This window comes from Halichoerus grypus, chromosome 13 (assembly GCF_964656455.1).
Source record: "Halichoerus grypus chromosome 13, mHalGry1.hap1.1, whole genome shotgun sequence".
Lineage (NCBI taxonomy): Eukaryota > Metazoa > Chordata > Mammalia > Carnivora > Phocidae > Halichoerus > Halichoerus grypus.
In genome coordinates this window covers 89,739,076-89,763,368 of record NC_135724.1, presented here as the reverse complement: position 1 = coordinate 89,763,368, position 24,293 = coordinate 89,739,076, and the positions used below count along the sequence as shown (strand labels likewise).

Genomic DNA, 24,293 nt, shown 5'->3' with positions numbered 1-24,293 from the left:
ATGGTGGATCTCCCTTAGAAAACAATTTTAACATACGTTTTGATGCCTGAGAAATCTCACCAACGAATTTTTCCTTTACATCACCAACGGGGATTTTATAGTCCACTTCCTTATTCCGGAAGAAGTGGAATGGCTGGAAAGTGTCAAAAACGAAGTCTCCCAGGTACTCATCCATGTAGATGGTCAGGATGCGCCGATCGAAGCTGTCGATGGCCCGTCCTCCGTACATAACCTGAGGTACAGGAAGCAAGAACTGGCTGGGAGCGCACGACCCACCAAGGGACCCCTGAGACCAGACGTGCCCTTGGGGATGCTCCTGCTGGCCTGGCCACTGTGCAGCTCAAACCATGTTGATGGCATGCCTTGTGACCCACTGTGAACAAGAGGTGCCTTCATGAAGAGCGGGAAGCCCGTATGCCATTTGCAAAATCCCCAAAACCTAGTGAACAGACCACAAAACCATCAAAAAAGCCAGCTGCCACTTTGGTCTTTGGAATTGGTGATGTCCCTGTGTGTGCCACCTGCAGGGCATGGGGGTGGGGGCTGTATAAAGTAATGGTCTCCAGAGTGGCCCTCCATGCCCGCTGGACAGGAACAAGATTACAATGACAGGCCCGAGGCCATGCCCACCCCTAGAGAACACAGCCCCCACAGTGATGAATCCAGAGCGTCCGTGGGGATGGAGCCCACTTAGGAGAAAGACACCCAGGTGATGAGCCAACAGAATTCCTCAGAGACCTCAGGCCTTCCGCTGACGGGTGGCAGAAGCAAGAGGGGAGTCACCAAGGGCTTAGAGGTCACGCACGGGGCCCCAGGCCACAGCCCATCTCCAGCCCCAGAAGGCAGCCCATGAAGGGTCCCCCAAGATGCTCCTACCTCTCCAATGAGGTACTTGAGGCTGCCCCACGGGATCCTAGGGTCATGTTGCTGGAAGGCTTTTGTTAGGTACGTGTTCAGAATCTCCATGCAGACCTTAAAAGAGGAGGGACTGGCGTGGTTATCCCCCAACCTACGAAGTCACTCCCGTGCTGACCCTTTCCTGAAGTGTGGGCGGGAGCAGCCGGGTGGTCGTGAACTTGGAGAAAGGGTCGGGGGAGATGAGCCGGGTGAGGGGGACCAGCAGCCACTGCGTCTTCACCTGGAAGTCAGACTCATTGAAGTCATAGTACACATTCCACCCGATCTTCCCGAACTTTCTCCTCTCCTGCACCACCGCGTGGAAGAACGCCAGCACATAGACCAGGGACTTGAAGGCCGGGTGCGGACACTGCTCCAGCATGTCTTGAGAGATCTTGAAGTACGTTGCTCTCATGTTGAGTTTCAGCCCATTGGGGGGCTCTGTAACAACCTGTCAGAAGACAAATCATGACCGAAACCACGGACCCCTGAGTCCTGCTTTGAAGAGGGTGCAAAATGTAGACATCTCGGCTTTCCCTTCCCCTCTGTGCGGCCACCTTTCCCATCCCCCACACAGCAAACGTCTCTTGTGAAAGGCCCGGCAAAGAAGTTAGGGAACGAGATATTGTTCTGGCTCCTGTTCATCAAATGACCCAAGGAAGGTGCTTTAGCTTCTCTGGACCGTGGAAAGTAGTTAAGTTTTCCCTCAACCTGCCCCAGATGACAAAACCTTTCCAAACACAACTTCTCTGGAGAGTAAGTTAAGCGGGGCATATAATCCGCTAGAGCACTGCAGATATGGGCAGAAGGTTTGATAAATGTGAAGTATAGGAAAACGAACCTAGATAGTGTTTTGGATACGTGCGGAAGTGGTAGAGATAAGCCTGAGAGGCGTTAACTGTCCCCCCCCCCCCCGAAAATCGTCACCCAACACAGGACAGTGCTTATCTCTGAGAGGAAGAGATGGACGTGGGAAGGGTGGGTGTGAGGGTCCGGCTCTGTCCTAGATTCCCAAACACACATGCATGCACACACGGGGCTGGAGGGCCGGGGTGTCTGTAGAAGCCAGACCTTCAAGGACTTCTGCAGAATCCCAATGGGGAAGCCCTTGGTGGGGTCTGTGGTGAGCCACAGGCGGAAGTCCGGGTGCGGCTTGCTGATCCTCTCCAGGGACTTCTCCAGATCTTTCAGCCACTGGACCAGGAGGTGGCAGTTCTGCAGCATCAGCCACTGCCCGCGGGCCACTGCTGTCTCCAGCAGCTGCAGAGCTACCTGCACCGGGAGATGGCGTGGGGGCAGGGGGTCGGCGCCCCAAAGCCACGCTGGCCCCATGCTCTCCCAGACACCCACTCCACACCCCCCGGAAATGAGCAGCCCACCCCTGCAGGAGCCAGGGACCCAGGAGCTCCAGAGGTGCCTTCCAAGAACTAGCTTTCAGAATGCCTTCAGGGCCTGGAAGACGAGCCAGCACCTTCCACCCACCGGCCTCCCTCGGCCCCGGGAGCTCCAGGTTCTCTGGGACAGTCGCACTGGCGCCCTGACTACGTCCGTGGCCATGCCCTGGGGGCAGTGACAGCCCCGATCTGAAACGGGGACGTCACCGGGACAGGAGGAGATGACGACTACGTGTGAACAGACGTTGGGAACAACAGGGCACAGCGGCCCGGCAGGGTCAGCATGACAGCATGCCCACTGGGGGACCACACGGCTGTCATGCACCATCCGGGCACCCGGGCACCGGAGCGCACTGCCCAGAGGACCGGAAATGCACCCAGCTCTCGCGTGGAGCGGCACCCTCAAAACCAGATATTAACCAACTGTTAACAGGGGCAGGGACCTCACCTAAATTTAGAGTTCGTTCCTTCCAACAACAAATTACCTTTTCTTGGCCTTGACCCATGGCGAGGAATTTGAGGCGGTTTCCTCCAAAACCACTGCGCTCGGCTAATTTCATAAGGTCGCTGGCAGGGTCAGAGCCGGGACTGAGGATGAACACAATGGGCGAGTTTGGAGTGCTCTGCTCAAAGATGGCCTCGAAGCTGATCATGGGGGGCTGCACGTACCTAGTGAAGGAAACAAAGCAGGGTCTCTTGTGGAGGACAGCCACAGCGCGCTCACCTCACCCCATCCGGAACCTTCTGGCTGTTCCTCTGGTATAGGTCTGCACAGGTTAGAGTCCAGTGTCTACACACACATCACACACAGGAGGGTGAACTCCTAGGTGACACGGGCCCCACTGCGTCCCCCTAGCGCACCCCAGCACATTCATGGGGGCGCCTCCGACAGGGGCCCTTCCAGGCAGACGTCCCCACGACACACAACCCAGAGGCCCCACGCCAACAACTCCACAGGTATGTCCTGAATAGCCCACTTCTCAAGATTTTTGAAAATTAGTTACCAACACATCAGGCTTGGGCGATTTGACACAGAGATCCAAATTTGTAACTTCTTTCTAAGAGTCGGGGGATCCAGCCACTGGGAGGGGGGCCCCTGCCAGCTGGTGTCAGTCAGCAGGAGCTAAGGGGCAACTGCCCCTGTGGACCAGGCTTGACCTCTCCCATGTGCCGCCGTCCCCAGCCAGCCCCGCACACTCGTTGCCGTCTGAGGTTGAGTTTGCAAGCCCAAGTTATCTGCCTGTCTTCAGTTCCAGAGCCGTGCTGTCCAGTACGGAAGGCATTCGGCGCATGTGGCCACTGAGCACTGCAAGTGTGGCCAGTCCAAACCGAGCTGTGCGGTAAGGCTAAATGACGGACTCTGAAGACTTAATACTAAATAAATAAATATTTCCATAATGTTTGCATTGATTACATGTTGAAATGATATTTTAATGTGCTGAGTTAAATAAAATGTAATTAAAATTAACTTCATCCATTTCTTCTGAACGCGGCTACTAGAAAACTTTACACACGTGACTCCCACTGAACCTCTCCCGAATAGCACGGAACTAGAGTGACTAACACCGCCCAAAGTTGGGCGGCCACTGCTGTCTGCGAGTCCGGGGTGCGGGCGGGCGGGGACGAGCCCACAGAAGGGCCAAGCAAACTCCGTAACACACTTACTTCTCTCCCATTGTTTCAGTCACGTAGTCGGTCACTGCCCGATACACCCGATCCACACGGAAACAGCGCAAAATAAGCAACTTCTGGAAAGGGGTGATGTTGTTATCGTAACCCAAGGGAAATGGATACTGCTCGAGTGAGTCCAGGTCATACCACTAGGAAAAGAGCATTCATGGTGGCATCAACTTGGGAACGAAATAGGCCCCCATTTTTATATGAAGCTCCCAAAAGTCGCTTTATAAAGGAATGAAACCTATACAAGTATGAACCTCAAAGTCACTTCTAGTCAGATGTGTCATTTTCTACCTCCCCCGCCCCCCAAAAAACTACGAACTTCAGGAAGGGAGGGGCTGAGTCTTTTTCACTGTTGAGTCCCATGGCAAGTGCCCATTTCTCAGATGGATAGATGGGTGGATGGACAGATGGATGGTTCTCCCAAACACCAGCTGAACCACATAAAGGAGAATTCCATCAAGGGTGTTGGAGGGAGCTGACTCCACTCTGAACGGGTCACTCAGGGGTCACAAGGCATAAGGCTATGGTTGAAATCTCAAGCCCACCGACATGGAGGGAAGGGAAGGAGGAGAGCGAGAACATGGTCTCACCTCCTGCCAGACCGCCACATGTTTCTCCACATCATCAGGAAGATTCCCAAAGTTGTCTGAGAACATTTCTGATAAAAGCATGATATCTTCCCAGCCCTGGTCAGACAACCATGCACAGGGCTTTTTTCGTTGGCTCTTCTCCAGGGAAATGTTTCCTAATCACAACAGAAGATGGGAAGTAAACAGCCAGCAGCAACGTGCTGGGAGGAGTGAGTAGCTCGGGACTTCGACTTCTCCCACTCTGAGGAGAGACCCACGTCTCCAGAGGGGATGGACGGAGAAGGACATGTAGGCTCACCTTGTCACTGTTGGGGACCCCACCCAGGCAGCTCAGCGTGGCTTCCGGCCTCGGGGCAGCCTGTGGGCAGAGACTCCGCTGCTCCAGGCCAGACCAGAACCACTTCTGAGGCTGCAATTGTCAACTGAAATATTTAGTAAAGCAGTGCTGTTGGACGGTGCCCGGGGTTGGGGGGGGGGGTGCTCAGTCAGTTAAGCGTCTGCCTTCGGCTCAGGTCGTGATCCCAGGGTCCTGGGATCAAGCCCTGCATCGGGCTCCCTGCTCAGCGGGGAGCCTGCTTCTCCCTCTCCCTCTGTGGCTCCCCCTGCTTGTGCTCTCTCTCTCTCAAATAAATTTTTTTTTTTTTTTTTTTTTAAATTGTGCTGCTGGAAGCCAAGTTCTAAGGAGAAGTTTGGTAATACTCTGGTTTGTTTTAACGAACCTCCGTGTGTGTGCAATGGGGGGGAGGGGGGTCAAGGAAGTGGGGAAGAATGAAAGGAGGCACGTTCATCACCTTTTAAGAAGAAATCTAATTCTTCCTGGGGGACTCTGCCTTCTGCTTGTTCTATCTTGATCGTCATATTGAAAGAGAAGAGTAACTTGTGTCTCTCAAACAACCCTGGAGGGAAACATCAGACGGGCACTGATGAGGTAAATTCGCTTTCAAAGTGGAGTTTCCTACACACGACAAGCTTAAACGTAAGAGAAATGAACTGAACGGCCGGACATCTCGGTGGCGCCCGGCACCCCCAGCCCTCCACCCCCTGGAGGTCCGCGGCTGAGCCCACACAGCGCGGGCCCGGTTTGCGCAGGGAGCCCACGAGCCAGCCTGCAGTCCCGCTCACTCGTGCACGTCCGCAGCGGCCCTGCCTGCCGCACCCACCGCACCTGCCTGGGAGAACAGAGCGGGGTCCAAAGGCGGCGGGAGGACCGCGCCATAGAAGGCCAGAGCCACCTTCTCGACGGAACACGGGTCGTTTGCCTATAACCCTAAGTGCGAGCTCTTGTCTGGCGTCATCTAGGGGAGGTGTTAGCAAGCTCCCTGTAAAAGGCTAGATAGGAAATATTTCCGATGTTACAGGCTGTCTCCATAATTACTCATCCACCCCTGCAGCGGGGAAGCGACCACAGACGACTATAGACAAATGGCCCTGCCGGGTTCCAGCAGCACATTATTTACACAAGCAGGCAGGGGGCCAGACCTGGCCTGCTGGTCACGGTTTGCCAACCTCCACTGCAGAGCAAGCACATTCCACCAACAGATTGGTTAGTGATGGGGGATGCTGAATACTGAAGTTCTTCTTTAAAATAAAAAACAACAACAGCAACATAAGAAATGTGTTCTTGGGGGAAAAACTGTGTAAGTCAACATCTGTGACTTGAATTCTAGCTTCTGTGCGCTGCAAGAAGTAAGCGAGCCCTGTAGGGACAACAGTCCTCAACCTTTTTCCTGCCCAACTGGAATGGGCTGAATTGTGTCCCCCCCCCAAATCCATATGTTGAAGCTCTGACCCCCAGTGCCTCCGAATGTGACGGTGTTGGGAGTGGGGGCCTTTAAAGAGGGAACGAAGGTAAACCGAGGCTGTTAGGGTAGGCCCTGATCCCCTCTGCCTCACATCCTCCACAGAAGAGATCCGGACACACAGACGGACGCCAGAGGTGCACGCACACAGAGCAGAGGGGTGCTCACCCGTGCAACCGTAGTTATAGATGTTAAAGGTCAGCGTGTCCATAATGTTCCGTAATCGCTTCATGAGAATGGAATCAGGCAGGGACTTCTTAAGTGACAAGCCAAAGACCTCCAGGAAGGCGATGAGGGAGTACTGGTACATGGCATTGACCAGGGCCATCTCGGACAGCACGAAGAACAGGATGGCTCCCCTCCTGGCGGCCGGCCGGTAGCCATCCCGCAGCCTGTCGATGTCCAGGGCTGTCTTCTCCGCCAGCTTGAGCTTCTCTGATACCTAAAAAGAAGGTGTGCATCACCGTGGAAACGGGGAGACTGACACCGTCACCAGGATGACTTAGGAAATGGGCAAGAACGTAAGGAATAGAGAGAGCAAGGGTGGGAGGGAGCAGCAGAGAAATCTGTGCAGCGCTTGCTGCGGTTTGCAGAGCTCCTGCCCTCTGGCCAGATGCTTGTCGGCCAGACTCCCCAGCACCTGTGCCCCGTCCTTCTAGTAACAGTCCCTGACTTCAACTTAGACACTCCAACTTCCCCCCTCTCTTCCCATATGTGGGGTCCACTCCAACCCCAGGAGAGGAGCGTGTGACCCAGGCCCAGCCAGTCTAGACACAGCATCCCCGGCCATGGGATCGGCTTGGGGTGGACATGTGACTGAAATGACTCTCGGGACCTTCATGATAGGGACAGGTAACAATTCTCACTCTTCCCTTTGGACCTGAACCTGAGGGGGCATGAAGCCATACCCACCGGGTGACCATGAGGGAAACTTGACTCATGGGGAGGCAGAGAATGAAGCCACCCCAACAAAAGGCCCAGCCCAGAAATGGAGAGAAACTGAGTCCTGATGATATGCTTAGGTCCTGAATCCAGCCCTGCCTGAAGCCATCCCTGGACTTTCTGTATTCTAAGCTAATAATTTCCCTTTTGACTTAAGCCAAGTAGAGCTGGGTTTTCTATCACACTTAACTCAAAGAGGCTGACCTGATGCACAAGGGTCCCTGGGAACACCTCTAGGGCTCCCCTCCCCATAGCACACCCCAATAGAGGTGGCCTGTTCTCATCAGGCAAACCCTCAGGTGACTAAGAGCCCAAATCCGATGCCAGCAGAGGTGGCTGTCCCCACACCCCCACCCCCCACGCCAACACCTCAGCTTCTAAGATGCAGGAATGAGGCCCTGAGATCCCCGAGTCCAATCTTCTCCTTGAGCAGATAAGGGAACTGGTGCTCCAGAGGCATCACCCCGCCCCCTCCCAGTGCAATGCACTTTCCATGCAGTGGATACCTCCGTGGCCTTGGATTTGGTCTCCTCCAGGGTCTGCACCAGCTCCACGTTGTCCAGCATGTTCCCCGTGGAGGTCGCCAGTTCCCGAAGGAGGGAGTCTTCCAAATCCTTCAGCAGGTTCTTGTTCTCACTCGTCTCCTGGATGAGGTGCTCCCGCTGCTCCTCCAGCTCTCGCCTCTCGGAGGCCACTAGCACGCTCAGCAGCTGGTCCTCGAGGCCCTTCAGTGTGACTGTGGGAGGAAGGGGAGGCTGTCACCGCTGGGCACCCCGCGTCTCCTTACCTGCTGCACGCTTGTGCCCGGCGCGGGCAAGCGGAGGGTCATCTGAGCCAGCATTTCGGGAACTCGAGGACTCGCTCCTGCCATTACTCTAAAGCCACCGGTCAGAACAACATGGAGATGCTCCTCCACAGAGTGGAGAGCGACAGGAGTGCAGAGGCTCCCACAGATCGGGGAGCCCGAGTTGAAAGCACAGCTGGAGGACAACCCTAGAAAATGTGAGAAATGGCACTCAGCTCCTAACAGAATTCAGTTGGGAGGAAGGGGGGAAATGCAAAATCCTGCCACATATTTAAATCACCAACACAGAATAACTTCCTGCCCCAGCAGAATGGGGGTCTCACCCCACTCCGAGTGTGGGTATCCGAGCCCTATGGTCCAGACTCAGCATGCCCCAGACCCGCATCTCCCTGCCTCCCAAGGGGGCACCCAACCTTCATCAAGAAGAACCGACCGATGAAGATGTGACCCCGAGAGCATGACCTGGGGTCAGCGGGCACCCCATGAAAGCCCTGAACTCCCATTGTGGTCTCTGTGGTAACCACCCCAATTTGCCACTGAGCTTGTGTAGATCCTCACCCGTGTAGTTGATGACCATGGCCTTCCCAAACACAGACGGGGTGTATCTGGGATTGGCCAGCTTGGTGTTTAGGTACAGTCTGAAATTTGAATCGTAATCCACTTCCTTATCTCCCAGTATGATGAACTGCCGTCCTTGGACGACTTTGATATTTTTCTCTAAGACGTTATCAATCACAGGATCGATGTACTCATCCACGTCATGGAACAGGAAAGGAGTCCCATACTTTATGGACATCTCCAGCTGCTTCAGGAAGTCAGGGTCATTAAAGGAAGCCACCTGGAAGACAGGGGTGCTGTGCGCTCAGCAAACATAGGAGGAGAGCGCTCCCGGAACAGGGAGTGGGCATGCCGGGGCCTCAGAGGGAGCCACAGGGGAGAAAGAATGAGGGAGAGAAGCAAAGCATGAGACCCATGGAAGCCGGAAACCTATTAGGTTCAGGCTCTGAGCAGCCTGAAGTAATCATGACAGAGTCTCATTACGACTTGCAGGATGGGCCATCTCAGGCCCCTGGCAGGCTGGGGGGGTGGGGGGGGGAGTTGAGGACCATCTCTGCATTAATAACATTTGTCTCACTATGTATATTTTAGAGGTAGACCCTGCCCCCCAACAGCAGGTACGTACTTGGGAGCAAGGATTCGAAAAAAAAATAAGGAAAAAGCAGAACTGAGAATCATGAGTTTGTGAACTAGTTCAGCAAAAAGTGATTGGGGCCAGCAATTTCACCCAGGGAAATTGAACACATATACCCACCAAAAAAAAAAAGTGCATGTGAATGTTCACAGCAGCATTATTCATAATAGCCAAAAAGTAGAAATCATCCAAATGCCCATCAATGGATAAATGGATGGTAGAATGTGGTCCATCCCCACAATGGACTATGATTCAGCCACAAAGAGGAAGGAAGCGCGGACACCTGCTACAACCCGGGTGAGCCTTGCAAACATGATGCTCCGTGAAAGGAGCCAGACACAAAGGCCACATAGTGCATGATTCCATTTATGTGAAATGTCCAGAGGAGGCGAATCTATAAAATACATTAGTGGTTGCTAGGAGACGGGGAGGGGGGAAATGGAAGGATGGTTGGGGGGGCGGCGACGGCTAAAGCACACAGCATTGCTTTTTGGGGTGGTAAAACCTGATTCTGGTGATTGTTATACAACTCTGCATATAATACACTAAAAACCATTTAGTTGTATGCTTTAAATGGGTGGATTTTACAGTATGTGAATTATATCTCAACCAGAAGATATTGAGATATCTTTCCTCCATTCCAAAAGAAAAAAATGACTGAACACCTCAGGCCACCAAGCACTGTGCAGGTAGGGGGACACAAAGATAAGGGAAGCACTCAACAGGGTGGGCACGCAGGGAGGGGGAGGGCTCCGCCCAGGGGCGGACAGGACATTTTCAGCAGGGCATTGCCAGGGGCCCAGGGCTGCCAGGTAAAGACGGTGGGAGAGACAGGCTGTGCCCCGAGAGCAGGCAGTGAGTGAGGGCAGAGGACACCCAGGGAGGAGCGGGCCATACCCGCAGGTTATTTTTCTCCTCTTTTCTCTTTATCCAGTTGAGGGCCTGCTGCTGGGGGTCGATGCAGAGGGGGAAGCGGCTGGCCCGGGTGGTGAGGATGCCATTCTGAACCGAGAGCTCATCGGGGGGCAGTCCCTGGGATCCCCACCTGGAAGGGACAGTGACAGGGAAGTCTATTTTTCTTGTCAAGTTGCGACTGAGTGCTAAGAGTGGTAGGATTGGCCTTCCAGAACAATCTACCAACCCCCAAGCTGCTCAACACTCCTCAGGGTCGGGGAAGCTGGATTTGCAGCTCAACCTGCCATTTCTGTGCAGTCAGGTCGGCTGCACCCCTCGCTTTCCCCTGCCAGGGTGATGCCCACGTGGACCATGCACCGTACCCCCCTCCCCCCACAAGGCCCCCTCATCCTCTGCGCTCAGGGTTGCACACACCTGCTGATCTCAACATCATCTGTGAGCAGGTTTTCTAACCGGAAAGGCTGGCTCAGGGGAATCTCCCGCTCCAGGAGATCATTCTGCCAAACTTGGTTGACCATCTGGTCACGGAACTCCCACGTGAACGCGCCCTCGTAGCTCAGGAAAGCCGCGCAAAGCAGGCAGTCCCCCAGCAGCTTCACCCGCCGGTGCATCAGCTCATCCAGGTCGTTCAGCCACCTGGTGCAGGAGACGGGGGCTGCAGTAAGCCGTTATCTTCTGGCACAATCTAGAAGAACCACCCTGACACACTGCTAATGGGGCTAGCCAGAAGGAAACTTTGTTGGAGATAGTCCCTTCTTTTAGAAACAAAGATTGCCAGGTCATTTTGCAACTTCCCACCCTAATGAGCCCAGTGTTTTGGAAGACCCTGTTCAATTGCAAGGCTCAGCAGAACCCAGCATCTACAGGGCTGGAGAAATGTTTGCGGGAGGCATCTAGTCTCAAAGCTATTTATTAAGTAGTAATCACATTGTTTCTGAATGCTTTAATCAGCAACTTGCAGACATGCCCAGCAGAACTCAGGAGCTCTGGTCCTGCTTGGTGACAAAATTCTACCTTCTACCGAAGATAAAATGCAATAGATGTTTTATTTGGCCCCTTCCGCTAAGCGGCCCAAGTCTTCTAGGTTTTAGAAATACTGAAAATGGTTTGTTTCCCACAAGCAAACAGTATTTTCTAGTGTTTTCCATATCACTTTTATAGGCACCAGATTAGAAACTTCTCTCATACCCAGTGGACCAGCTATGGCCAAACGGCCTTGCCCCTAGGCATTGGACAGCCCTACGTGCTTAAAACTGAAGCTTAGGACTGAGCCAGACGGAAGAGACCCTAGAAGACATCTGTCTAGCAACAGAGGCGGACCCCTCCTCTAGACCCACCCAGGACGCGCTCAGGGTTAAAGGTCACTAGGAAGTAAACATTTCCAGAACACACAGCACCTTGCCAGAGGCCCCTGGTGCCTCCCTGTCCCCACAGCTGCACTGCCTCCTTCACCCTTAATAATTAATAAACTGCAAGAATGTGTAAAATGGCCTTAGCCACCCTAAACACAATAATAGCGAAATCAGAACTTTCCCACGTGGTTTCCAGATAAAAACGCGGTGTGGCGGAAAGACAACATGGTAAGAAATTCGGTTGCTCACGTTCACTGACAGAACACGGAGTCTCACTCGGACCTCTCATCGGAGGGGTTCCTCAGCCACTGACCTGATGTTCTCAGACCCCAGGCCTGAGATGAGCTTGTCCGCAGCGATCAGCCGCCTCTCCATGATTTCGGCTTCTTCTTGCAGCATTTGCTTTTCCAGAATGGCCGCCTCGTATTTGGCCCCCAGGGCTTCCAGTTCCCTCTGGATCGCTGCCAACTCATTCTGGATCCTTTCTAGCTCGCGTTTAGTGAGGTAAAAGTTCCGCTCCAGCCTGGCCACCTAAGTGAAGACAAGGCACAGAACGGTGGGGAGAGGGACCGTAGTGGGGCAGGGATGAAAAGAATCTCTCACCCCGGGGCTTAAGTCCACACCACATTTCTAATGTTGTTCCTACTCTTTGGGGCTACCGTATGCCCTGCTGAGGTACGTGGCTCCTTCTTAGTCACCTCTTCTACCATTTGCTGCAAAAGCTCTCCTCCTTTTTTTTTTTTGGAAAAAAAGCTCTCCTGCATCCAAGTTAGCCGATGGCTTCATTTCCATGTGTACTGAGGTCACAGCAAAATGATACTGTGGTTCTAAGTCAAAAACTCAAAAGAATGCATCGAAAACAATGCTGGTCTTCCACCTGGTCCTGAGTTTTCTGAGTAACAAAATTCTGAGTGATAAAGCAGTGTCAAAATAGGTCTCAAAATGATCAAATCAGCCTAATAACTCTCTTTGTATTGTGTGTTCTACAGGTTACTCTGACCCAGTGGTTCTCAGCTGGGGCCGATATTGGCCCCCCCCCCAGGACAGATGGCAATGTCTGGAGACATTTTGGTTGTCAAATCTTGGGGGTAGGGACAATGGCATCCAGTGGGTGGAGGCCAGGGATGCTATTACACATCCTACAGAGAATGGTCCAGCCCCAAATGTCAGTAGCACCGAGGCAAAGAAGCCTGCTTGAGTTATAGAGGATGATTTTTACCCATTTATCCTACTCTTTCCACATAAAATTTGAAAATCTTCCAGACTTTGGTTCTGTCAGTTCATTCACACTGTCTAGATGAGAGTGATATAATTCAGGGTTATCATGTATTAGCAGTGGTAGAGGGGGAAATGTTTATGTGATGGAAAATCGGAACCTTGCTCACATTTGTCCATCAAAGCTGTGGACATACTCATTCCGACTCCAGATTGCTCCCTTGGCAGCTCTGTTTAGGTCTTACAGATGGACAATACCTTTTCTCTTTTGGGCTTGATTTCTCTAAAAACGTCACAGTAGCCCATCACAGCTTCAACAAACTTCAGCATCCCCAAGCCTGCTTTGCTCACAGCTTCCATTTCTTCAGTTGTGGTATTGAGAGTCTTTAAGAGGCCTAGGGGTGAAAGATGGAATGATTTTGATGATTGACAAGCTTCATCTTGGGAAAACAAAATGGGAAATAAATTGCCGATGGACAAGTGTCACTAAATGAGTTTTATGTAGGTGGATGCTTAAGATGTGAGTGAGGGACACAGGTTACTGCCACCCAGGACATCCTATGATCCAGGCACCTCTGTGTCCAGGGTGTCCGTGGGGACCCTCAACTGTGCACCAAAGTGGCTCAGAGCAGGTAGCTAGCTGGAATTCATAGGCCATGATGGGTCACCATCACCTCTACCCGCACCCTCACCCCAGGAGGAATTTCACATGAATGGAAACCCATCCAGTCAATATTCAGGTAAAGAGAGGTCCTTAGGTTTTTGCAGTTGTTGTTATCCTTTGTGTTTCATTTAGTTTTTTCTGAGTGGCTGAGAAAGAGCATTTGATAATAACGTTTTGAACAAAACATGAAGGAAAACAGTGACACTATGAACTTGAATGGCCTTTGGCAAAGACTAAAACCTCATTCCCACTGGCTAAGCATCTAGGCAGGTCAGGCATCAGGCTCAAAGGGAATGCCGGCATTCTATAATTGAAGATGGGGAGGCTGGCTGTCGGTGGTGCCAGCCCCTCCTCACCTATCTCCCAGGGACCTATAGAAGACTTTATACTGGCAAAAGGTGCAAGGGGAGAAGTCACGGTTAGACCACCTCTTGCACCACCATGCCTGATGGACAAGATGGACAGAAGACCTAAGTCCAGGCCGGGTTCCATAAGAAGGTCCTATATCCTAAGGGGAAACACCAGAGTGATTGCTGTCGAACGTTCAGAGGGCATGGGCTTCTACTGCCCATCTAGCACCCAGCCTTTCCGTTTCACACAACAGTGCCTCCATCTTCCTATTCTTCCTCTGGGAATGATCATTTGGCCTATTCTATCCAAAGGGCCACAGTGACAACTGACCACAACAGGAAGGTCGGCCTGTGACAAGCCCCCTGTGTGCTCTCCATCCCTGCTCTCAAAGCCTGAGTTGCCAAACTGAGATCAACCTTGGCTATTCCTGCATCTGTCTGTACGCACCTCTGATATTTTTCACCTGGCTCGGGGTGATTGAATCAAAATCAATCTCCATCAGAGACCTCAGGAAATTTGGGTCAGACATCATGCCCTTGGCAGTTTTCCAGTTGAGTTCTTTGTACCCTTTCATGATGAGGATGCACTCACACACCGTCTGCACCTGTTTGGGGGGCTTAGCGAATGACCTGGTGAGAAACAGAAACACGTGTGAATCAGACCCAGGATGTGGCCAGGATCTAGCCTAAATGAGAGTTTAGAGAAAGTTCCAGAAAAAATGGCTCAACCCAGAGTCATTTTTTTTTTTTTAAGATTTTATTTATTTATTTGACAGAGAGATAGAGAGAGAGCACAAGTAGGCAGAGAGGCAGGCAGAGGGAGAGGGAGAAGCAGACTCTCCACCGAGCAGGGAGCCCGATGCGGGGCTCGATCCCAGGACCCTAGGATCATGACCCAAGCCAAAGGCAGCTGCTGAACCGACTGAGCCACCCAGGTGCCCCAACCCAGAGTCATTTCTTAGAGGTGACACTGCATGGAGGCAAAGGAAGCCATATCCCAACATGGAGTTGGGCTCCTCCAGTGGGCTTCTCCCAGGGCTAGGACTGGTCTCAGCCATCAGGGGCCAGATCGGGCTCCTGGAACGCAACTGGCATCAGAATCGTGGGGGCAGGTATCATTAAAATGCAAACCCAGGCCACCCCAAGCATCTGAGTCAGTAGGTCAGGGTGGAGCCTGAGAATCTGTGTTTCTAATTACACCTTGGGGTGGTTCCTCAGACTCCGCCATGCTGCCACTCGCATACTGCCATCCTCCTCCTCCTCTTCATCATCGTCCTATTTTCCGTTTACTGGATGAAGAGATGGGGCTCAGAGTGTTTGGATGGCCTGCCTGTGTTCACACAGCCTATGGGGTCCGGGGTCCCCACACCCTGGGCTCCTTCAAGGCTATGTCACCCCTTAACCGTTTCCTTTGTCTTCGAGGAGACCGCACCGTCACTCTGCTGCTCCCAACACTCGGATGTCCGGTGCCCTCACCCTCCAGGGCACTGAGACCCCAGGGGATGGGAGTCCGCACAACAGCACCGGGACACGCACGAGAAGGAACGGGTGGCACATTAACTATACCCAGGGGACAGGGGGTGCTTGGCCGCCTGTTGCTGCACAAAGTCTCTAAAAGCCACGTGAGGCCTGCAGACACCAGACCCACGAAGAGAGCCAGAAGCAGCAGGAACACGATGAAGAAGAGGTGAAGGGAAGGAAGGAAAAGAGAGAAGAGGGAGAGATGACAGCGGCCCCTGAGGGGCATAGGGCAGCCTAGCGGGGAGTGAGGTGGGAGCCCAGCCATTCCAGCAGGAGGCCAGAGCAACCCAGAGGCGAGCAGGAGGGCAGGGGGCGGGGGGGTGGGAGGGGCGAGAGAGCGAGAACAACCCGACCAGCACGGCAGTATGGACACTGTCTCGACTGGGCAAACGCCCCAGCCATCCTGGCCCCAGGACCCCCACCCACTCGCCTGCGGACAAGAGAGGAGAGAAGGAGCCACGCGGTATAAGGACAAGCCAGGGCAATGACTCCAGCACAAAGACCAATGATTAAAGCAATGGTCCTGAGTCACCAGGGAAAGGTTCAATTACACCGGCATTGGGCGTTTACGAAAGCCGACCATCCTGTCAACTGTTTTTTTTTAAAAGGTTTCCTTCAGGCCCAGGCCACTGACCGTTGAATAATCAGAGGAGGAAAGAATCAGTGACATGTTTTCAGATATAAGGCAGAAAGAACCGCAGCCTCAGTGAAGGGTCCTGAGCCCACGGGCAAGTTATAAACTATCCAGGGTTCTCAAATTTCCCACGAGTAAAACGGGGAGGCAGAACCAGACCTTCCCGCTCCAAAACCCTGTGAGTCTATGAAAGTGAAGTTCTCTGCTATCAGCTTACAAACTAGGACCTGGAACCACGTTCGTTATACAGAACACATCGCTGTCATAACCCAGGACGACTGAGGTGTTAGGAAATCCTGAGGTTGTCAGTCTGGGAAAAAGAAACATTTTTGTTTCATTCCCTTTCTCCTATTACAAAAGAAACTCAGGTGAGAGAGAGAGAGATGGTGATGATGATGATATGCTGCCCTCCCTGGAGGGGAAGAATCATCACAAGCCCTGCTCCCTACCTTCCTCACTCTAATAACCCAGACACTCCGACTGTCTCTGCTTTTCCCTTGGCCCAAGCTCCTTCCAGCCTCAGGGAGGGTCTCCCTCTAGCCTCTATCCTACAGCTGGTGGATCCCTACTCTCTGGTCACATCTCAGTTTAAATGTCACTTCCAGGGGGTGGAGGATGCGTCTGGGTGGTGCAGTCAGTTAAGCATCCAATTCTTGGTTTTGGCTCAGGTCGTGATCTCAGGGTGGTGGGAGAGAGCCTCACGCTGGTCTCCACACTCAGTGTGGAGTCAGCTTGGGTTTCTCTCTCCCTCTGCCTCTGCCCCTCCCCCACCTCTCAAATAAACCTTTAAAAAAGTAAATGTCACTTCCTGGGGAATACCTTCCCCGACTACCTACCCCCAGACTAGGTGAGGTTCCCCCATTATCCACAGTCATGGCAGCAAAGACCTTCCCATCCGAACTTCTTGGGTGATGTTACTGTACATGTGGGATTCCTGCATGAATGCCCGTGCCTTCCTGAGAGTGTCAGCTGAATGCAGTGAAGGCCTTGCCTGCCTGGCTCATTGCTGCTCAGCCCCAGGGCCAGACAGGATGCGTGGGTGCTGGGCACCCGGAGACTACCCAGTGAATGGAAGGAAGAAAAGTCAAATTGCAAGCCAGTAACAAAGAGAGCCTTTTATACTATAGAGGATCATCCACTTCTGATCTTTATGACTCCTAATCTTCCCACCTTAACATCTGATGATTTCTACAAAGAGGACTGAGCATTACAGAAACAAAGTGCTATTTAAAGAATCAAAGGATTATGAAATCGTCAAGATATCAGTGCCAGCTCACCACACTTAACATCCAAACAACCTAAAAGAAGCCAGATTATAGTCATCTGGAAAAAATAAAATTGGATCCAAACTCACACTGAACCCCAGGAAAACCCAAAAGATCAAATATTTAACTGTACAGAATTAAACTGTAAAAGTACGGGAAGAAATCATGGGGAAACTGTTTTACAATCTTGCAGTTTTAAGGCCATTTAAATATGACATAATATCCAAAAGCCACAAAATAAAATATTGCTAAAGTCTGCCATATAAAAACAAAAATCTTATACACAGCAAACACAAACCTCACAAGCAAACTCAAATGGCCAATGAACCACTGGGGAAAATATCTGCAACTCACATGGTTAAAAAACTGATCTCCCCATCACATAAAAATCCACTGGAAATGCATAAGAAAAAAAAACCAACAATAACAATTTAACAGATAAATGGGCAAAGCATATGACCAGTTCACAGAAAAGGAAATACACACGACCCTTACACACATTTTTCACATATGAAGAAAAGGCCAACCTCACTTGCAATAAGGGAAATGCACATTAAGACTACATAAATACCATTTTTCATCTACAAAACGAGCAAAAATTCAAATGTGTAATAATGCTCTCTATTGGCAAGGCTACGAAAAAGCAGGCACTCGCGTGGATTGTCAGCAGCGTGTAAATTTGTTCCTCCCCCAGGGACAGCATTAAACAGCAGCTAGAGACATTATAAATGCACACACCCTTGGACTCGGCAATTCCACTTCTGGAAATGTATCCTTCCAGGGGACTTGCCCAGCTGCACAATGAAGTATGGTCCAGGTTGTTCTTCGTCACGCAGTATGTAAAGGCAAAAGACTGGCAACAAGCTCAAGATTCATAAGTTGGGGCTGGTTAAGTAGACGATGGCACAGCCTTACAGGGCAATGGGGAAGTTCATCATACAGCAACATGCAACAAATCTCCAAAACGCATTGTTCACCGGAGCAGCCAAGATATAGGAAAATGTGTACAGTATAAGACAATTTACACACCAAAAAAAAGGAGGAAAAAAGAACACTCAGGTATCCCTTGTTCTACTACAAACCTTCAGGATCTACAGTCAGGAACTGAAGAGGCGCGTGTATATGTGGTTGCCTTGAACATAAAAACTCCAGGGGGATATGTGAGAACTAAACGGCAGTGGGTATCTGTTGTGTGGGGGAAGGGGAACTGAGCTGACGGGGCAGGTGGGAGGGGCTTTCACATGTCATTTTTATGTCGGAGCCATGATCCTAGCTCATGCTCACTTGGCACCGACTTCATGATCAACCCAGTCCTGAGAGCTCTTCATGTAATAGTTCAGTCCATCCTCCCAACAGCCCTGATGCCATGGGGACAGTTATCATCATCCACATGTCACAAATGAAGAAACTGCAGCACAGAGAGGTTAGGGGACTTGCCAAAGGTCACACAGCCCATAAGAGGCAGAGCCATGGATGAACATATAATCTACTCCAATAATCACATTTTTAAAATTATTTCTTTTAGGTCATAGGCCATTTCCACTTTCTCAGGAATGAGCTGAGCCCCCGTCTCACACCTGTCTCAAGCATGACGCAGGCAACCCTCGCTCACTGTGGGGGACACACAGCGAGCTCTCTAGTTCTGCAGAAGCCCCATCTCGCCCCTCCCCCCTTGGGTTGATGGGGGGACTCACACCCCCTTCTCTCCAAATAAATCCCCTTCAAAACTCCTCCCCAGCTCTCTGCTCTTACAGTATTCTTATGCTGCTGAACTGGGAATGGTGCCCAAAATTTGTGTAACTGGTGACTGGCTATCTCGCTTTAAACCGTGTTTGCCGATGGTCTGTCCTACGGCACAGCTCGCTATGCATGTCTGCTTTGTGCCGGCACCACGGTCTGAATGTCTGACACGTACGGTTGTGACTTGAAAACGTCCATCCTTACACCTTCATTCAACCACGCTTCGCAAAACTGAAAGAACGACTTCTTGCCAACAGCAGCGGCATCTGCAGATGACCTCCCAAGAACTGCTTGGGTCCCCTGCCCTGGAACGAGCTGGACATTCAGTTCAAATCCCCATGTTTCACTAATGAGCGAACAACAAGGGCGCAGCCGTAACAAAGGCAGGCTGCTCAGCCCTTAGGAAGAGCGAGAAGCACAGAGAACAAGCCTCGTTCTGCCGGGAGCCCAAGATGGAAAGTCATCCACTGACCTGGAAACAGGAGTCTCTCTCTCACGAGACCGGACTGTGGGGCCAGAAGGACCAAACCCCTTCTGACAATGAGGATGTGACAGGGAGAGCTGAGGGGCTGAGGGTCACAGGGGGGAGGAGTGGGGGGAGCTAGGCAGACGGCAGCGCTCCTTCCTGGCTTCTGTCTTGGTGCTAAATTTACCAGTGAGATCCATTAACGGCGCCCCAGGGTCAGACCACACAACACGGGGAGAAAGCTCCCCCGCCGGCTCCACACCAGGCCCTTTTCCTGGAAGTCCTCTGGTTGTGGCAGATGCAGTCATTTTATAGATTGTTTGCCAAATGCCTGGGAGCCACAGCAAGGAGCCACTCTCCCCGCCCCCAGAGCACCCCCTCTCCACTCGCAGCTCGTGGCACATCTGTCACACTATTTTCAGCAGGGTGCTGGCCCCCTGCTTCGGGTGCCCTACTGCGGTTTAGGGCAGACACTGATGTGGGGTTTCCTGTGGGGAACACTGGCTTACTAAGCTGTGGAACTCAGTCCCCTCTGTGAGACAGCCTGGGCCCAAAGTCAACAGGCCCTGCTACCTCCTGGCTGGGGGGGACCTGGGGCGAGCCACCTCACCGCCCTGGGCCCCACCTTCCTCATCGCAAATGAGGATCATAACAGGAATGAGAGAACCCGCCTTGGACAGCGCTCAGCCCAGTGGCCGGCACATGACGTAGCTCCGCGTCTAACTGCCAGGATGTAATTGTTCTGAGGAGTGCCGTGGGCGGCCATGCACACGTGGAGACCGCCATCGGTTACCTGATCTCGGTCACGTCCGATTTGTCCAGCTTCTGCAGCTCCAGCTTGGCGGCCTCTAGGATGGGCATGACCTCAGCGAGGGCCATCTCGGCCTCAGCCTTCTCCACTGCGATGATCTTGTTTTGTTCTTCTATCTCCATGGCTTTTTCTTCTGCGAGCTTCTTCTTTTCCTCGGCTGTGGGGGGAGGGGCAGGTCAGTGAAGCTTCTGGGCGTGGAGGGGAGAGACCAGGACCACTGACACAAAGCAGCAGAGAGCCCTCCAAGGTGGGTGCTGGGCTGTCAGGGGGATCTAACGAGCTCGGGCCAATAGGGCGGCCTTGGGTGTTCCTGCTAGAACAGAAGTCCTCACCGGGCACGGGGTCTCCAACCCCAGGACTGCTACTCTCACTCTGACTGGCCCACCCAAGTCCCACCACTCCATCCACTGGACAGCCCCCAACCCCGCTTGGCCAGTGTGAGCTGAGGACACCAAGGCTGCCCTTCCTGTCTTTCTGGCTCACTGAGAGCTCTCTGCTTCTCATCACCATCTCCTAGGTTTGTTCAGGCCCTGCTGGAAAGCCACCCCTCCTAAGGTGGCCTGCCCCTTCTGTCACCCTGGACCTCATTGCTCTATTTGCTTCATGACACTGATGGAAATCTAGCATTTCACCTAATTATTGGCTCATTGATTGGTTCCAGTCACTAGAATGTAGGCATCTCCCCACGGGCTGTAACCCCAGTGCTTAGCACAGAGCTCAGCTCACAGTAGGTGTACTGGCTTGACTAGTGTTCCCCACAATCCGCGTCTACCCACAACCTCAGAATGTGACCTTATTTGGAAAGAGGGTCTTTGGACATCTAATGAGTTCGTGAGGTCATACTGGGTTAGGGCGGGTCCTAAATCCAATGGCTTACGTCCTTATAAGAAGGCCACGTGAGGACACAGAGACATAGAGGGAAGAAGGTAATGCACCATTGGCACCAGACACTGAGAGGAACCTAAAAGCCAAGGACTGCCAGCAAATGCCAGAGGCTGGAAGAGGCAAGGAGGGATCCTCCCCTAGAGCCTTTGGAGGGAGCACGACCCTGCTGACACCTTGACTTCAGACTCTGGTCTCCAGAATGGTGAGAGAGTAAACTTCTGTTGTTTGAAGCCCCCCAGCTGTGGTCATTTGTTTGGGCAGCTCCAGGAAACAAATATACTGTCCCTTGTCCGCGGGCACCCAGGTGGGACAGGAGCCCAAGGACTGGAGCATCACAGCCATGCTCGTAACCAGTTTGGTGCATCACCATCCTGCGTGCCCGGGGGCCCTGCTAAAGTTCCTGCGGCTCTGCTTCAGCAAATGGCCCCAGGGAACCCAGACAGCGGGCACTTGCTAAACGGATGCTGGATGCCCTCGGATTTTCCAATGCAGCGTCCTCTAGGGAGTCCTGTCCATAGTCAACAAGCAAGTGTTGACGGAGCATCTGTACGGTGAAAGCATGTACGGGCCCTGACGCTCTGAAGGATCCTGGCCCGGGAGGGATTCTGGCTGGAGCAGCAGGAAGACAAGCACATGGGAAGAAGGAAGCGAGGTCACAACCGTGAAACCGTCAGAACTGAGAAGCAGAGCGGAGACCGTCAGCACTGTCGGGGTGCCGAGAAGAGGGGTCCGCGGGGCAAGTATCACAGAGGAGGTGGACGTGGAGCGGAGCCACGTCGGAGGAGGGCTGGAGTGACTGCAGGTGAGCTCAGCGCAGCGGGGAACCCACTGGAGGGACCCAAGAAGCCCCACGTCATGCTCAGGAGAAAAACGGCAGGCTGACAAGCGGCTTCTCGGGGATGTCCCCCAGGGGAGCCCTGTGCTGTCCAGGGGAGCCCCTGCCCCCCGAACCGGCCCCACGCTCACCTGTGGCCGTGTTGGTGGCGATCTCCTCCAGCAGGGCCTCGCAGGCGGCCGACTTCTCCGCCAGCACGACCCTCTGCACAGCGAGCTTCCGGTTCAGCTCATCCAGCTGGATGGCGGCCTCCTTCAGCTTGTCCAGCCCCCCCTCCAGACGCCTGCACTGAGCTACGGAAAGAGAGAAGCTGTGTTCGTCACGAGGGTGGGTGCTGTTCCCCACACGCCCAGGGCAGGCATTCCAGGGGTCTCACTGTGATCCGTCCCACTGGGGCTCAACCGAAAAAGTCATCTTCATGAGACGTCAGGCACCATTCAGCACCTCTACCACCATGCTGGGACCGCATCGGCCGAAATAAATGTATTTCTGAAAACAGCGTTTCACTTGGCCAACAGCCAGAGCATTTTTTCAAAAGCATTTCCCGACAGAGCACGTTGTGGCCATCAGACCCTATCTCTAGGCAGTGAAAATGCAGAGCTCCAAAGGGCATGACCCAACACTGACAAATAAAAATACGAGCATGCCAGGCCTCTCCCATCCAGAAGAATCGCTCTAAGAAGTAAAATCCAGAATGTGCTGTACTTGGTCTCAATCCTGAGTACACCTGCGCTTGCTAATAAAGCACCTGCTCAAAGACAAGGTCAGCACTTGGATCCTCTCTCGTTCCCTACCCCGTCCCCCCGTCTTACCTATGTTATACTGAGTTTTCTCATCCAGCAGTTTTGAATACGTGTTAATAAAGTCCAGGTAGTTTTTGGGGGTTACATAGTTGCTACGCCTCAATTTCTGTAGAAATTGTTTGCTGAATTCACCCACGGAATTATGGACCAAAACAACGTGCTCCACCACACTATCTGTGTTTTCCACCGGGATCATTGGATTGGTCCCTGAAGAGAAAAGAATGGGAAAAATGCCTCTGAGATGATGGGAAAGAGCAGCTTCCCAAAGAGTTAAACACGGGATTCCTGTATGACCCAGCAATTCCGCTCCGAGGAATGGACCCAAAAAGACCTGAAAACGTCAGGCAGACTCTTGCAGGCCAATGCTCATAGCTGTGCTGCTCACGACAGCCAAAAGCAGAAGGGACCCAGTGTCCGTCAACAGATGCCCGGATAAACAGAATGCGGTCCATCCACTCGATGGAAGAAAGGAAACTCTGCCCCGTGACACAACACGGATGAAGCTCAAGAACATGCTGAGTACAAGAAGCCAGGCACGAAAGGACAAATGTTACATGATTTGACTTCGTATGAAGTCTCTAGAATAGGCAAATTCAAAGACAGAAAGTAGATGAGAGGTTACGGGGTGGGGGGTTGGGGCGGGGGGTACGGGAAGTTCGTGTTTCATGGGGACAGTTTCGGTTTTACCAGATGGAAGGAGGTCTGGAGCTGGATGGTGGCGGCGGCTCCACAAGAATGTGAATGTGCTTAATGCCACGAGCTCGACTCCTAAAAATGGCTAAAATGGCAAATTTTATGTTATAGATGTTTTAGCACAAGAAAAAGGTGCTAGAAAAATGTTTAACAGAGAAAGGAAAAAAGCAGCTATCACTTGGTTGGTGGCTCTTCTGGGCCACGGGACCGATCCATGCTCTGGCAAGTCCTCTTTCCCTGCGGGTAGAAGGTCTGTCTCCGGGGCTGGCTGTGCCAGTGTCCGTGGAGGGGGCTCGGGGTTTCAGGAGGGAAACGCACCCAGTGTCCCTGCTGGATCCCCTGTGCCCAGCACACAGTGGGCACAAAGTGGGCCTTCCTCTACATCTGTTGAAACAATCAATCATCGCTTCCAGTGCTCAGATCACATCTGTTGGACCACCTAACAGACGGCACAACACACTCACTCAACACGGAATGTGCCTTCAACTAAAATGAAGGAAGAGAAGATTGACCAAAAGTAACCATTCAGCCGGATGCTGCGGGTTTGATCTTAAATTATACAAGGGGCCAGCACTCCACAGCCCACAGTGCAAATATCCATACTTTGGGGCACAGTTAGCCCAAAGCCAGGGAATCTGTTCCAAGAAAAAAAAAAAAAAAATTCTAGGGGCACCTGGGTGGCTCAGTCGTTAAGCGTCTGCCTTTGGCTCAGGTCATGATCTCAGGGTCCTGGGATCGAGCCCCACATCGGGCTCCCTGCTCTGCAGGAAGCCTGCTTCTCCCTCCCCCCTCCCCCTGCTTGTGTTCCCTCTCTCTCTGTGTCTCTCTCTGTCAAATAAATAAAT

At 52.4% G+C, this 24,293-nt stretch overlaps 1 protein-coding gene across 1 annotated transcript in view; it reads right to left on the bottom strand.

The window, feature by feature from the left end:
- DNAH10 (dynein axonemal heavy chain 10) overlaps positions 1–24,293 on the bottom strand; it is a 128,122-nt gene that overhangs the window by 4,591 nt on the left and 99,238 nt on the right. Inside the window, exons 55-73 of the mRNA XM_078061091.1 lie at positions 22,765–22,962; positions 22,084–22,245; positions 20,215–20,389; positions 14,244–14,425; positions 13,040–13,176; positions 11,880–12,097; positions 10,629–10,850; positions 10,197–10,344; positions 8,666–8,945; positions 7,809–8,038; positions 6,529–6,802; positions 5,353–5,457; positions 4,562–4,716; positions 3,957–4,111; positions 2,777–2,960; positions 1,969–2,169; positions 1,139–1,348; positions 877–972; positions 61–232 (exon numbers count right to left, since the gene is read on the bottom strand). Of these exons, the coding sequence (XP_077917217.1) occupies positions 61–232; positions 877–972; positions 1,139–1,348; positions 1,969–2,169; positions 2,777–2,960; positions 3,957–4,111; positions 4,562–4,716; positions 5,353–5,457; positions 6,529–6,802; positions 7,809–8,038; positions 8,666–8,945; positions 10,197–10,344; positions 10,629–10,850; positions 11,880–12,097; positions 13,040–13,176; positions 14,244–14,425; positions 20,215–20,389; positions 22,084–22,245; positions 22,765–22,962 (3,504 nt within the window). The remainder of the gene's footprint in view (positions 1–60; positions 233–876; positions 973–1,138; positions 1,349–1,968; positions 2,170–2,776; positions 2,961–3,956; positions 4,112–4,561; positions 4,717–5,352; positions 5,458–6,528; positions 6,803–7,808; positions 8,039–8,665; positions 8,946–10,196; positions 10,345–10,628; positions 10,851–11,879; positions 12,098–13,039; positions 13,177–14,243; positions 14,426–20,214; positions 20,390–22,083; positions 22,246–22,764; positions 22,963–24,293) is intronic.